The 11288-nt window shown below is 30.6% G+C and overlaps 4 protein-coding genes across 4 annotated transcripts in view; 2 read left to right on the top strand and 2 right to left on the bottom strand.

Moving 5' to 3' along the window:
• Positions 1 to 39: 39 nt before the first annotated feature.
• On the bottom strand, positions 40 to 2231 carry LOC108738309 (origin recognition complex subunit 1). Its single transcript, XM_025976365.1, has 7 exons — positions 1798 to 2231; positions 1227 to 1737; positions 976 to 1138; positions 756 to 872; positions 580 to 698; positions 369 to 515; positions 40 to 308 (listed from the first exon to the last, which is right to left on the bottom strand). Exons 1-7 carry the CDS (start codon positions 2102 to 2104, stop codon positions 77 to 79), a joined length of 1596 nt encoding a protein of 531 aa, XP_025832150.1. The 5' UTR covers positions 2105 to 2231; the 3' UTR covers positions 40 to 76.
• Positions 2232 to 2412: 181 nt separating this feature from the next.
• Positions 2413 to 3064, top strand: LOC108738311 (SNAPIN protein homolog). The gene is made up of 2 exons (XM_018471685.2): positions 2413 to 2722; positions 2775 to 3064. Exons 1-2 carry the CDS (start codon positions 2571 to 2573, stop codon positions 3037 to 3039), a joined length of 417 nt encoding a protein of 138 aa, XP_018327187.1. The 5' UTR covers positions 2413 to 2570; the 3' UTR covers positions 3040 to 3064.
• Positions 3035 to 4020, top strand: LOC108738310 (hemK methyltransferase family member 2). Its single transcript, XM_018471683.2, has one exon. It carries the CDS (start codon positions 3057 to 3059, stop codon positions 3678 to 3680), a length of 624 nt encoding a protein of 207 aa, XP_018327185.1. The 5' UTR covers positions 3035 to 3056; the 3' UTR covers positions 3681 to 4020.
• Positions 4021 to 4157: 137 nt separating this feature from the next.
• LOC108738307 (oxysterol-binding protein-related protein 9) overlaps positions 4158 to 11288 on the bottom strand; it is a 14764-nt gene continuing 7633 nt past the window's right edge. The window contains exons 10-15 of the mRNA XM_025976353.1: positions 8415 to 8602; positions 8159 to 8348; positions 7191 to 7447; positions 6736 to 7127; positions 6083 to 6313; positions 4158 to 5845 (exon numbers count right to left, since the gene is read on the bottom strand). Coding sequence (XP_025832138.1) covers positions 5768 to 5845; positions 6083 to 6313; positions 6736 to 7127; positions 7191 to 7447; positions 8159 to 8348; positions 8415 to 8602 — 1336 coding nt within the window. The 3' untranslated portion in view covers positions 4158 to 5767. The remainder of the gene's footprint in view (positions 5846 to 6082; positions 6314 to 6735; positions 7128 to 7190; positions 7448 to 8158; positions 8349 to 8414; positions 8603 to 11288) is intronic.

Genomic DNA, 11288 nt, shown 5'->3' with positions numbered 1-11288 from the left:
CTTTAAATAACTAAAAATTTAGCTAAAAAGGCTCACCTTTATATCAATTAACTATTTAATAATATTAAAGGGCGTCTCAAATCATTCTGTGCCTTACCTCAGCTACAACCGATTGTAATAGAATTTTTTCCAATTGAGAACAATGTGAAATAGCTTGGATTTTGGGTTGCGTAATCATCGCGCTTAGGGCTGCTGTAACGTGTCTCATACCGACTAAAGTCTCCGGCCCTTCTTGTTGAGCAATTTCAACTGCCCTTCTACATATATCTAATGCTCTTCTGGCATCACCTGACACAGAAGCTACTTTTCTACAGAAAATTTACAATAAACAGTTAATTTAATTTTTTTTAACAGATAAGAAGATTTACCTGGCAACCAATTGTACAGCATCTGGGTTAAAAATATTTGTACCTAAAAGTCTTTTAGTTATAATTTCTTGCAATTGCTTGAAATTGTAGGGTTGAAAAGTTAGTCTTGTTAAACCTAATCTGCTTGTTACTCTGCTCATAAGAAGCCTAAACAAGAGAAAGTGGAGTTATAAGTAAATATTTTTTCTTTCACAAAAACTGATAATTTCACCTTTCAGGTAAATCCATTGTATTGGCAATTGTAATTACAATTAGTTGAGCATGAGACTTAGTTGGCCAATCCAACAAATTATATACTACATCTTGTCTTTTGGTACATAAAATATCCAACTAAAAAATATTTTGAGAATGATAATTGCTAATAGAAGATATATATTTCCTATTTACTTCATCAACTACTAATATAGTAGGATTCATTTTCTTCGAGCTTCTTGAAAATTTATTTTCTAGTGTAGTTTGTGCTTGTTCCCATCTCATACTTTTCCCATCAAGTTGTTTCAGTATCTAAAATATAAACATCTATATTCCAAAGCAGTAATTATGAAAAGGAGATTGTGTACAGTAAAATAACAAAGAGGAATTTTGTTTATCAAGTATAAGATCTTACTTCTACATATGCCTGTCTTGGTTCACTAAGTTTCATTCCATTGATGCTCACATATGAAAAAGTAGGAGAACTTCCTTTTGATGAAGACTGTTGTAAATGTTTAATAACTTCAGTAACTGTTGCTGTTTTACCAGTACCAGGAACTCCAGATATATACATACAGCTAAAACATAATGAAGAGTAAAAGTTATAACTAAAAGGCCCCCAAACTTCAATAACCCTGCCTTTATATATATATTTATTGTATTTACCCTCCAATTTCATCAACAAGTTTTCCCTGAAGAAAATTAAAAATATTGGAGTATTCTTTCTCTCTGCATGGCAAACTATCAGGTACATAGGAGACATGTAATTGACTGCAAGCTGTAGATAACGAATCCCGTCCTTTTATAACTGTCTTTGTTCTATTATGCATTGAAGGTGTTAGAATACCTTTTCTAGAAATGTTTTTTGATGTGTTACGTTTAGGGGTGATCTTTGGTGGTAGGTTTTCATCATCTGACAAATGTGTATATGTTACAGCTTTTTTAGGAGTTGAATTATATGAGCCCTTTTTTAAAATAGACCTTCTAGTATTTCCTATTGTTATTTTCTCTAGTGCTACTGAAAGCTTCGTTCTGGGCGAATTATTGCGATTTGCTTTAATACAAAGCTTCTCAGGAGTACAATATGCAGTGAAATCTTTTGACAGTGTCTTTTTCATTTTAGCATTAGGTGAAAATGTTTTGACTGGTTTATATAAATCTTTAGTTGGTGTTATTTCTGAAATGTTTTGTGTATTATATTTCAAGTTTATAAATAGTGGTAATGATGTAAACATACCCACTTTCAACTTCTTTTCCTGGCCACAGTACCCGTTTGTGTGCTCCCTTTCAGAGGAAGAATCTGATGATGTCTTTAGTCGTCTATTGTGATATTTAATTTCTTTTTTGGCTGTAAAATGTGATGTTCGAGATGTTCTCGAAGGGGAATTTTCATTTTCAGAATCGTCAGATAAAAAGTTTGAAGGAACTTTAACAGAAGAAGACACCTTAACGACTAATGAACTTTTTCGACTTCTAGTTACGATGGGAGACACTTTAAACTGCGGTGAATTTACGCAGTTATCACTTGAACTTAAATCACTCATTTTCAATTTAAAAAGAGCCGTTTGATTTTGGAATGTAAATACCGAAAATTGTGCGGGAAATCATTTGAAGGAATGTCAAAAAAGTTGGGTTAATTAATAGATATGATATAATATTATATCTAATCATCATTATATATGAATTTCCTTTTTTTTTAATAGAACTATTGGACGCATAATTATGATATATACATATTTAGAATCTGCAAACAACGCACAATTTATTAGTAAAGTTTAAATCAGAGGATTATTTATATCGGATGCCAGATTCATACGATAGTTTTATTGTCTATTTATTTATTTATTTCTTTAATCTATGGTGTGAGGTGCGATGTTTATGTGACTGTCATTTACTGTGCTTAGTTTATATATCTTGTTTTGTAAATTTTATCGTTTTTCATGTTTAAGTTTGAGGATTTAAACTATTTAAAATGTTATTTTAAAACAGTTTTTCAATCTTTAACATAAAATGGACCCAGAAAGTGAGAGTACAACAACTTCTGTTGATGACAATACTGAAAACTTTTGTGACAATCCTACTAGAGATGCTCTTACAGAAGGTTTAATGGGTTTAATTAAACCTACCGTTGATCAATTAGATGAAAGAGTTCGTGCCACGAGGTATATTTGTACTTAATTGCATATTAAGATATACTTATTAATTTTATCTTAGGTTGTCACAACTAGAGTTAAAAACATGCATAGAGTCGCTTAGCGAAGAACTTAAAACGATTGCATCTTCCCAACAATCAATCGTTGATTTAGATCCATATGTAAAGAAACTAATGAATGCTAAGCATAAGGTAACAGTTCTGACCAATGTTTTGCAAAGTGCCCAAGATAGACTTAATAGAATTCATCAGTCGATTGAAAAAGAAACAGTCAAAAGGAAAGTAATTTTAGAATCTACTAGTGACGGTCAGTCATCTGCAGTATAAGAATATTGTGAATAAAAATGGACTTAAAAACACCATTATTTGATTTATCAAAATTTAAAAATGTATATGAGCCAAGTGAAGACACTTTTTTATTTTTGGATACATTAGAACAAGAATTACAGTTAATTTTGAGTATTAAACCTGACTTTGTTGTTGAAGTTGGATCAGGAAGTGGGGTTGTTATTACAGCTCTTGCAAATGCTTGCAAAAATATTTCGTTTTGCTTAGCCACAGATATTAATTCAGAAGCTAACAGTGCAACAGCTTTTACTGCTAAACTGAATAATGTTACTATAGAAAGTATTAACATGAAATATTTGTCTAATTTTAAACCAAATATTTTTGATGTGGTTCTTTTTAACCCTCCTTATGTTGTTACCGAATCCAATGAAATAAAAGGAACTGGTTTGAATAGGTCTTGGGCAGGAGGCAAGAATGGTAGGGAAGTCATAGATGAATTTTTAAAGTTATTGCCAAATATTTTAAGTTACAAGGGTGTTTGCTATATGGTTGTCATTAAGGAGAATAAATTGGAAGATATTCATAATGTTGTTGTTGATTTGGGTCTTTCTTGTTATATTGTTAAAGAGAGAAAGGTACCAGGTGAACATTTGTTTGTTTTAAAAATGTATAGAAAGTAATTCTTTAATTTCACTTATTTTAATTGTTAATGGTCTTGTATCAATTAAATTTAGCAATACTGAGTAATCATTTTTATTGTAAACTAATTTGTACATTATGCTTCAGTTACAATGATTATTAAGTTACATTCTTAAATTATTAATTGTATTATATATCATATTTACTTGTTTGCATTTATTGAATATTATTTTTACGTTTTCTTAAGGGTTGCAATAAATTAATTTGTATGAAATGTTTATTAAATTGAAACAGATACATTAAGTAATAAAATTTACAAATATACATTTTACAGATATCCATTAACTTGTTTTTGTCTGAAAATAATTATATTTTCTAATATTATATACTTAATTAAACAGTTCATTACTGCATGTTACTAGCTATTTTGCTTGCATATTTTTTTAACTACTTTATTCTATTTCGTTGAATTTGTTTTTATAATTACTAATTGATTACAAATAGTAAATTCTATAACGTTAAAAATATTTAGAATTTTATTGTTAAAGAGTACCAATACAGTTTGTATTTTTAACATGTTTTCGAGTTCTTGTGAGGAAATTGCAAAAAAATTCTACACAGCCTACCATGTATTGTGACCATCTTTTTCGAAAAATAGTTTTAGTGGATGGTAACTACTATCACTTCAATTTGGGGTAAAACGAAACATACTCTTCTTTAAATTATTAACAAGTCGTATATTACACTTAATATTCATTATTTTTTTAAGTAAATTAATATTTGAACGTGCAAAAAATATTTACCTATTTTGAGAAAAAAATTTATTTAATATCATAAATTACAGTTTTATTAATAGAAAGGGTCGGAAAATATTATGGCACTAGATCACATAGTTTTTAAAACAATAGAGAATTAGAGCCGATTAGAGTACGAAAATGGCTCCCATAACAGTAAATTTTTCGTAAGTAAAAAATTTTGTATTTTTTTAATTGTTCCTTGTACTTATTTCAATAATTTTCTCATTATCGACATACTTATTATTTTTGTTTTTTTAGATTTTACGTTTTTATGCATCAAAGAAAAACACTTCAGGATGTATTTGGTACTTTCACTCGTTAAATATGAAATACATATATAATGGGAAAATACAAAAGAAATGATGAAAATAGTCAAGTTTGACCGGAAAAATAGTTATGTGTAACTGTTGAAGTGATCTTAAATGTTATGAATTTCATATTATTAGAATAAGCATAAAGAACATTAAAAAAGCCAATAACATTTTTAAAAAACTGAAATCCACTGGTATGAACCATTTTGATACCCTTATCTACCCTAGTCCTTTTTACTTTACTATCGATAACTGAAATAACTGATAAATATAAATAAAATAGCCTCTAAAATGATAAAGAAATAATATTTTCAATGTTATTTCTGATACCATTACAATTATTATGGTATTGAAAACATAAACGAAAAGGAAATCAAGACAAAAATAAATTTGATGTTTTTTTGCTTCGGTTAATACAGAAACAAATTAGTAATTTTTAAAACTTTTCAAGGCGACTGGAAGACGAAAAAGTTGTTTTTGAAAGAACGACTTCTAAAAATTTTAAAATTTTCGTTTATTGGACGAAAAATACAAATCTAAAGCTATTCTGAATTGTACATAGGTAAATATTGTATATATGAAGAGATGTTAATTTTTCTTATATAACGGGCATAATTTTGTTTTATGTTAAAATATCAACGCCTATGTAAGAAAATAAAATAACTAAATTGAACCTTTTCTTAAGCATATTTTGAAGATAAATACACTTATATACAAAAAAATGTTTTAGATAGAAAGGAACCGCCAATATACAACAATAATTATTATTAATTATTTTTGTATTGTATATGCATACCACCTAATTTTGTTAACTGGTTAAAAAGATATTCTATTATTCATAATAATGATGGAAGAAAGCAATTAATGATAAATGAATAACAATACTTTTTTGAATGCACGTAAACTTCCACTTACGCTCCGCAACCATATCACAGTGAATTGTTAATGACAAATTAATAGTTAGGTGGAAAATTTACAGGTAACTGACCTTACAAAATCGTTACAACCTATCTGTAATTTTTATACTTTCGACGATTTTAGACGTTCTTTTAATGGAGAATTGTATTTCCACCGTTCTTCCGTTTCCTTATGGAACAGCTGAAAAAAGAACACATTTTCTGATTAGACACAGATTCTATATACTTGATGACAATTTGGAAGTTGTAATTTGTGTAGGTCATAGGTACGTGGACAGTAAACCCAATTAAAGATTAACACATTTACGTTCATTAGAAGAAAAGAATACCAGTGCATTTTGTAATTAGAATCCAGTGGTATTACAAAATTTGATTTCTAGATTTAGAAAACTTGAATAAAATGCATATCTGTAATTACTTTTGTTTGCCATTCTGCGTTAGTCTGAGTCCTTTCTTTTGCCTGTGCCCGTTGTCTATTTTCTATTTCTTCTTTGGCATGGGAAGCTTTATCAATTTCGTTGTACTTTAATCCCCGTGTTACCTCTTTCCATAATTTTCTTGATTCGTTTTCTTCTTGCTCCGCAATAGGTCTTACCCTTTTCTTTATTGTTGATAATTTATTGACGTCTATAAATACCTCAGTTTTATCCTAAAATAAATGTTATATATATTTATTTCCACTTGAAATGAAAATAAATAAAATTAAAACCATGTTAGGGAGGTGAAATAGGATTGGAGCTAATATAAAAACTGGAGTTGACCAACTAGAAGAAGTGATCGATTTTCGATATATAGGAACTCAGATTGAAAAAATCGTACATTTAAAACAAAGAATAGCGTCAATCTGAGTTGTTTTTAACAAAAAAAAATATTTTCGTACTTGCGAACAGTTAATTTATAAGTTCGAAAAAGATTAAAAGTTTATGGTTGGAATGCAGCTGCAAAAGATGGACAGTGAGTGACGTAGAATAGAAAAAGTTAGAGGCACAGGGAATTGTGAACATTGACCTAAGGGTAGGAAGGATGATGGTGATGATGTATTTGGTTGAATTTTTTAGATTGTTAATTTACCTTATCTACCCACTTGGCTTCCATAAGTCCATTCCATTCACCAGATATCGTCAAGAATACTTTACAATCAGGCCCAGCTACTTCAGCGTTGACTTTGTGTTTCTTGTTACCATAAAAAGGTTTGGTTAAAAAATCAATATTGCATTGATATCCGGTCTTGGGGCACTTTATTGTTACATTACCCCCGAGTTCTATCCACGGTACTGTTAAAATCGATCTACCATACCCATTTGGAAATGTGACTGTATATTCTTCGTCGTATTCCAAAAGCGATATTACCCCTTCACCAATATTATATACGCACACGGAAAGCCCAAGAAATTTCGATTTGGTATAAATATGGGCATTGAAACTAATTTTTTTCTGGTAATGTTCAGCATAGAAGGCTGAAACTAAAAATAATATGTAAAAAATATGCCAAGACATTGATGGGGTTGCGTAACACTTATATTTACTTGGAGGGTGATGGGATACTTGTTCGGCAACGAATGTTAATTCGTTTTGATTAGCCCATGGTATGGGTCCATCTGGAACACGGTTACAGCTATCCTCAGATATGGATGGCAGATCCCAGTAACATCGAAAGACTTCACCCAAAATGGGATTGTATGGTTTCTTGGCCACGGAACTCTTCCTGCCGGCATGGTATGATGACAAATACCATTTTACCACCTGAATCATTCTATCTTTAGGATCTCTAAGATCTGCTATCCTAAAAATACCGACAATGCGAACGCTGCTGTTGTCAAACAAGTTTTCGCTACCTACAGTTAACTTATATATTTATATAACAAAGTTGAATAAAGTGTTTCAATTCTGGTGGTCATTAGTAACTGAGAAAGAAAATTAACCCAATAAAAAAAGAAAAGATGTGATATTCTCTATTTAAATACAAATTAAGAAAGCTTAAGAACTTATGCTAAAGGGGTGGTTATAGGAATTATGACACCTAAAAAATTTACGAGTTAAATTAGATAATACGAAATTTGAAATATAGCTATTTCTGATCAAGTAACTATCTGCTAATAAATTTTTAAGGACAAAATAAAAGCAGCACCTATTTGTAATTAAATGATAGAAAATAACTCTCTACTGCAATGATTTTATTCCATCTGAATTTTATCAATTAATTTCTTCAAAATTATACCGCAATGTGAATTTTCCGTATTCATCCTTTTTGATAGAGATTAATGGACTACTGAATTTAATCTGACTATGTAATGATAGTTTGTATTTTCTGTGGACGATGCTTTCAGAAAAATCAGTTTGCTTGTATACGCGTCACGAAAAGGAGACACCGATGAGGCAGTTGGAAATTGAAATAAATTTTATTCTATTTAAAGAAGCAAGGGTACTTGTAGTTGGGCAAAGCAAGCAAATTTAAATTTAAAGTAGAGTGGAAATAATAATTCCACCTTCTTACCTAACAAATAAATCAGGGTGCGCGAAATAATCGGCGTACATTTCTAAAAGTGACCGTCGTTCTAGAATGAACGTCGGCAGAACAACCTTTGTCAAATCCATTCCAATTTTGACTTGCGATAGTAAATGTTTTATGACAGAACCATGGGACTCAATTTCGACATCATCTTCTTCTTCGTCTTCGTATAAAGCTGCAGGGGGTCCAAGAATATTCTTCATAATGTTTATAAATTGTATTCAAATCATTTTATTATTACCGTCATAATCTATCGATCCTGAGTTCCCATTGGGAGAACCAGAACACTCCTGATTATCGACGGAATTATTATGTAGTTGCCTCGTTGATATTCTGATTCTGGTTGCGGTATTTCCCCCAGGAGCAGCTGCTGCTGTCGTTGTGGTCGTACTGAAATCGGACGTAGTATCGCCAAGCGGATGAATTCCACTGAAAAAAACTTGTAATTATTAGAGTTTCTTTTCCTAACTTAGAAGATATGTAGGGAAATCAAAGCTTGACAAGTGTTAAAAAGTTTTTATTGAATTTCATTAATCACCCAATGTTTCGGCTCTTGTTGTGAGCTCTATCTACGGTACGGTTTTTGTTTAATGTATTTTACTTCAAATTGTTCGATGAGTGTAACTGGTACAACATATGTATTGTGATATAAGAACAATAATTACAACAACGCAAATATAAATAGAATTAAAAAAGGAACACTATTATAAAGACAAAATAACAGAAAAATGTTATTAGCAATAAAAAAGACGTATTGAAAATTCTTCCTAACTGCGAAGTACCTACTAATATCGTACATACCAAACCATTTGAAAAAAATACATCGAANTTATTAGCAATAAAAACGACGTATTGAAAATTCTTCTTAACTGCGAAGTACCTACTAATATCGTACATACCAAACCAATTGAAAAAATACATCGAACTAAAAAGTCTACATTGAAAAAAAACTCACAAGACGAAACGTTAGTGATGGTTTTATAGTTTAATAAAAAAAACCTTACAACCCTTATCAGTTTTTGATTTCTATATATTCTTGTAATAAAATAATAATCGATACATTGAATGTAACCTTCTAAAAAAAAATGACTAGCTAAACTAGTATTTTTTTGATACATACAAAAAAGCCGAACTGAATAGGTTCTTTGCCCTTTCCCATTTCTTCGACATGTTAATTTATTAATAATTAAGTGTCAAAGTTCGTATATATGCCTATTGATAGCGTTAGTAAATCTTATGCGTTTACATCTAAAGAATATGGTAACAAAACATATAGAGACAAAAACGTTAAAATTTAACGTACGTATGGCGTAGTCCCACTAAAGTTGCAAGAAATCGCAGTAATTTCATTCGGCCACCCTTGAAGGTGACACTTTGTCAAAACGACATATTAATTATGTTACAGTTGCACAGTAAACTATTAAAATATTATATTGAGAGTTACATTCGTTTATAAGTGTGAGTGACGTAGAATAGAAAAAGTTAGAGGCACAGGGAATTGTGAACATTGACCTAAGGGTAGGAAGGATGATGGTGATGATGTATTTGGTTGAATTTTTTAGATTGTTAATTTACNCTAATAAAAGTAATCAAAACTAAGGAGTGTGTATGTTAAGCTACATCGCTCTCTGTATAAATGTTATCATTATCATACTTCTTTCTTGTTTTTGCAGGCAAACGATGGATAGCTGACATCACATAAAACGCAAAAAAGTATACACGATTGATACGACCATTCCCCGTCCTTTTTATACTGACTATTCGTTGTTATTAAAACGAGTAAAAGATAAACAGGAGTAATTGTGTTTATTGCAGTTCTGTTTTACGTGCACAAAGGATATTATGGGAATAAACGTGATGCTAAATTATAAGTAAGGTAATCTTTTCTTTATTCCTGTTTACAACAATTTTCTGATTTACATATAAAACGTAAACTGTTCGGTAGGCAAGACAAAAAAAATTACCCGTGTAATGGGCATAATAATGCAAGTATTTATTTTTTCTTGGTAATTTGAAACGTGTCTGACGAATTCTTTTGTTTCCTTTTTATTGCTGATACCGGCAGTTCTAGATTATCGATTTTTATTATGAACAAACAGACCAATAACAGAAAAAATAATTGTTGCACGGTTTCTGGAAAAACTGGGGTGGGTATCTACTGAAATATGTACAATAAAAAATTATTTTGTGAAAAAAGAAGTCGTTCCGGTTTGCACGAAAAACATAATTGAGCGTAGAAAAATACAGTTAGTCTTCCTACAATTTTTTGGTTTCTTCACCAAAAATGTAAAAAGAAACCTTTACTGCGAGATTTCGACCTCCATCTGACTATCTGACATTTCTAGGTCGAAAAATCCAAAATAATAATTTATAAGGACTGATTAAGTTCATAGTCAGTAATTTATCGAATCTACCAGACGTAGATCGCGATTTCGATCTTATTTGATCTTATCAGCATGCCACAGGCAGTCTTGAACCGACGATTTTCCATAAAATAATTCACGAAGATAAGTTGTTTTTTGTAGAAACAAACAGAAACAAGAAACGCAATTCTTCCACATTTATACAACATTTCCAAAATAAAATAACACCGTTACGGAAAAAGAGTTAGGCTTTCACACCCGGCGTAATACCCACTCCAAAGATTCATTTTGTCGTATACGGTATACGTGATAGGCATGTAAACCAAATTAATAAAATTCATGCTCTATAAACCTTTTGCTTTTTGCGATACTCCTAATGCAGATTTTCCATCTTATATTAGATTTGATCTATATCCTATGATTACACCTCGATTAGCCAGTTGCGTTAATTGTTAATTACTAAATAATCACTAATATCGATTGTGATCTATATTCGAGCAATTTACATTACGAAACATAAGAAAGAAGTATTGCATCCGCTGGGAATCGAACTTGACCCGTTCGCATGGCTGGCGAATATTAATTATAAATCGATTATTTCTCATATATTCCATATTACGAATTTCTTTATTTCTTTTAGTGACAGCTGGTTTACTTTTCGGCATCGTCAGACTAGATTTATATTTATTTTGCGGTGTATTGTAGTAGTGAGAATATGACATGAATAAATATAAATCTAGTCTGACGATGCC

This window comes from Agrilus planipennis, unplaced genomic scaffold (assembly GCF_000699045.2).
Source record: "Agrilus planipennis isolate EAB-ADULT unplaced genomic scaffold, Apla_2.0 scaffold186, whole genome shotgun sequence".
NCBI classification, from domain to species: Eukaryota; Metazoa; Arthropoda; class Insecta; order Coleoptera; family Buprestidae; genus Agrilus; species Agrilus planipennis.
Note: the sequence above shows the minus strand (reverse complement) of the source record. Positions and strands in the feature narration are given on the sequence as shown.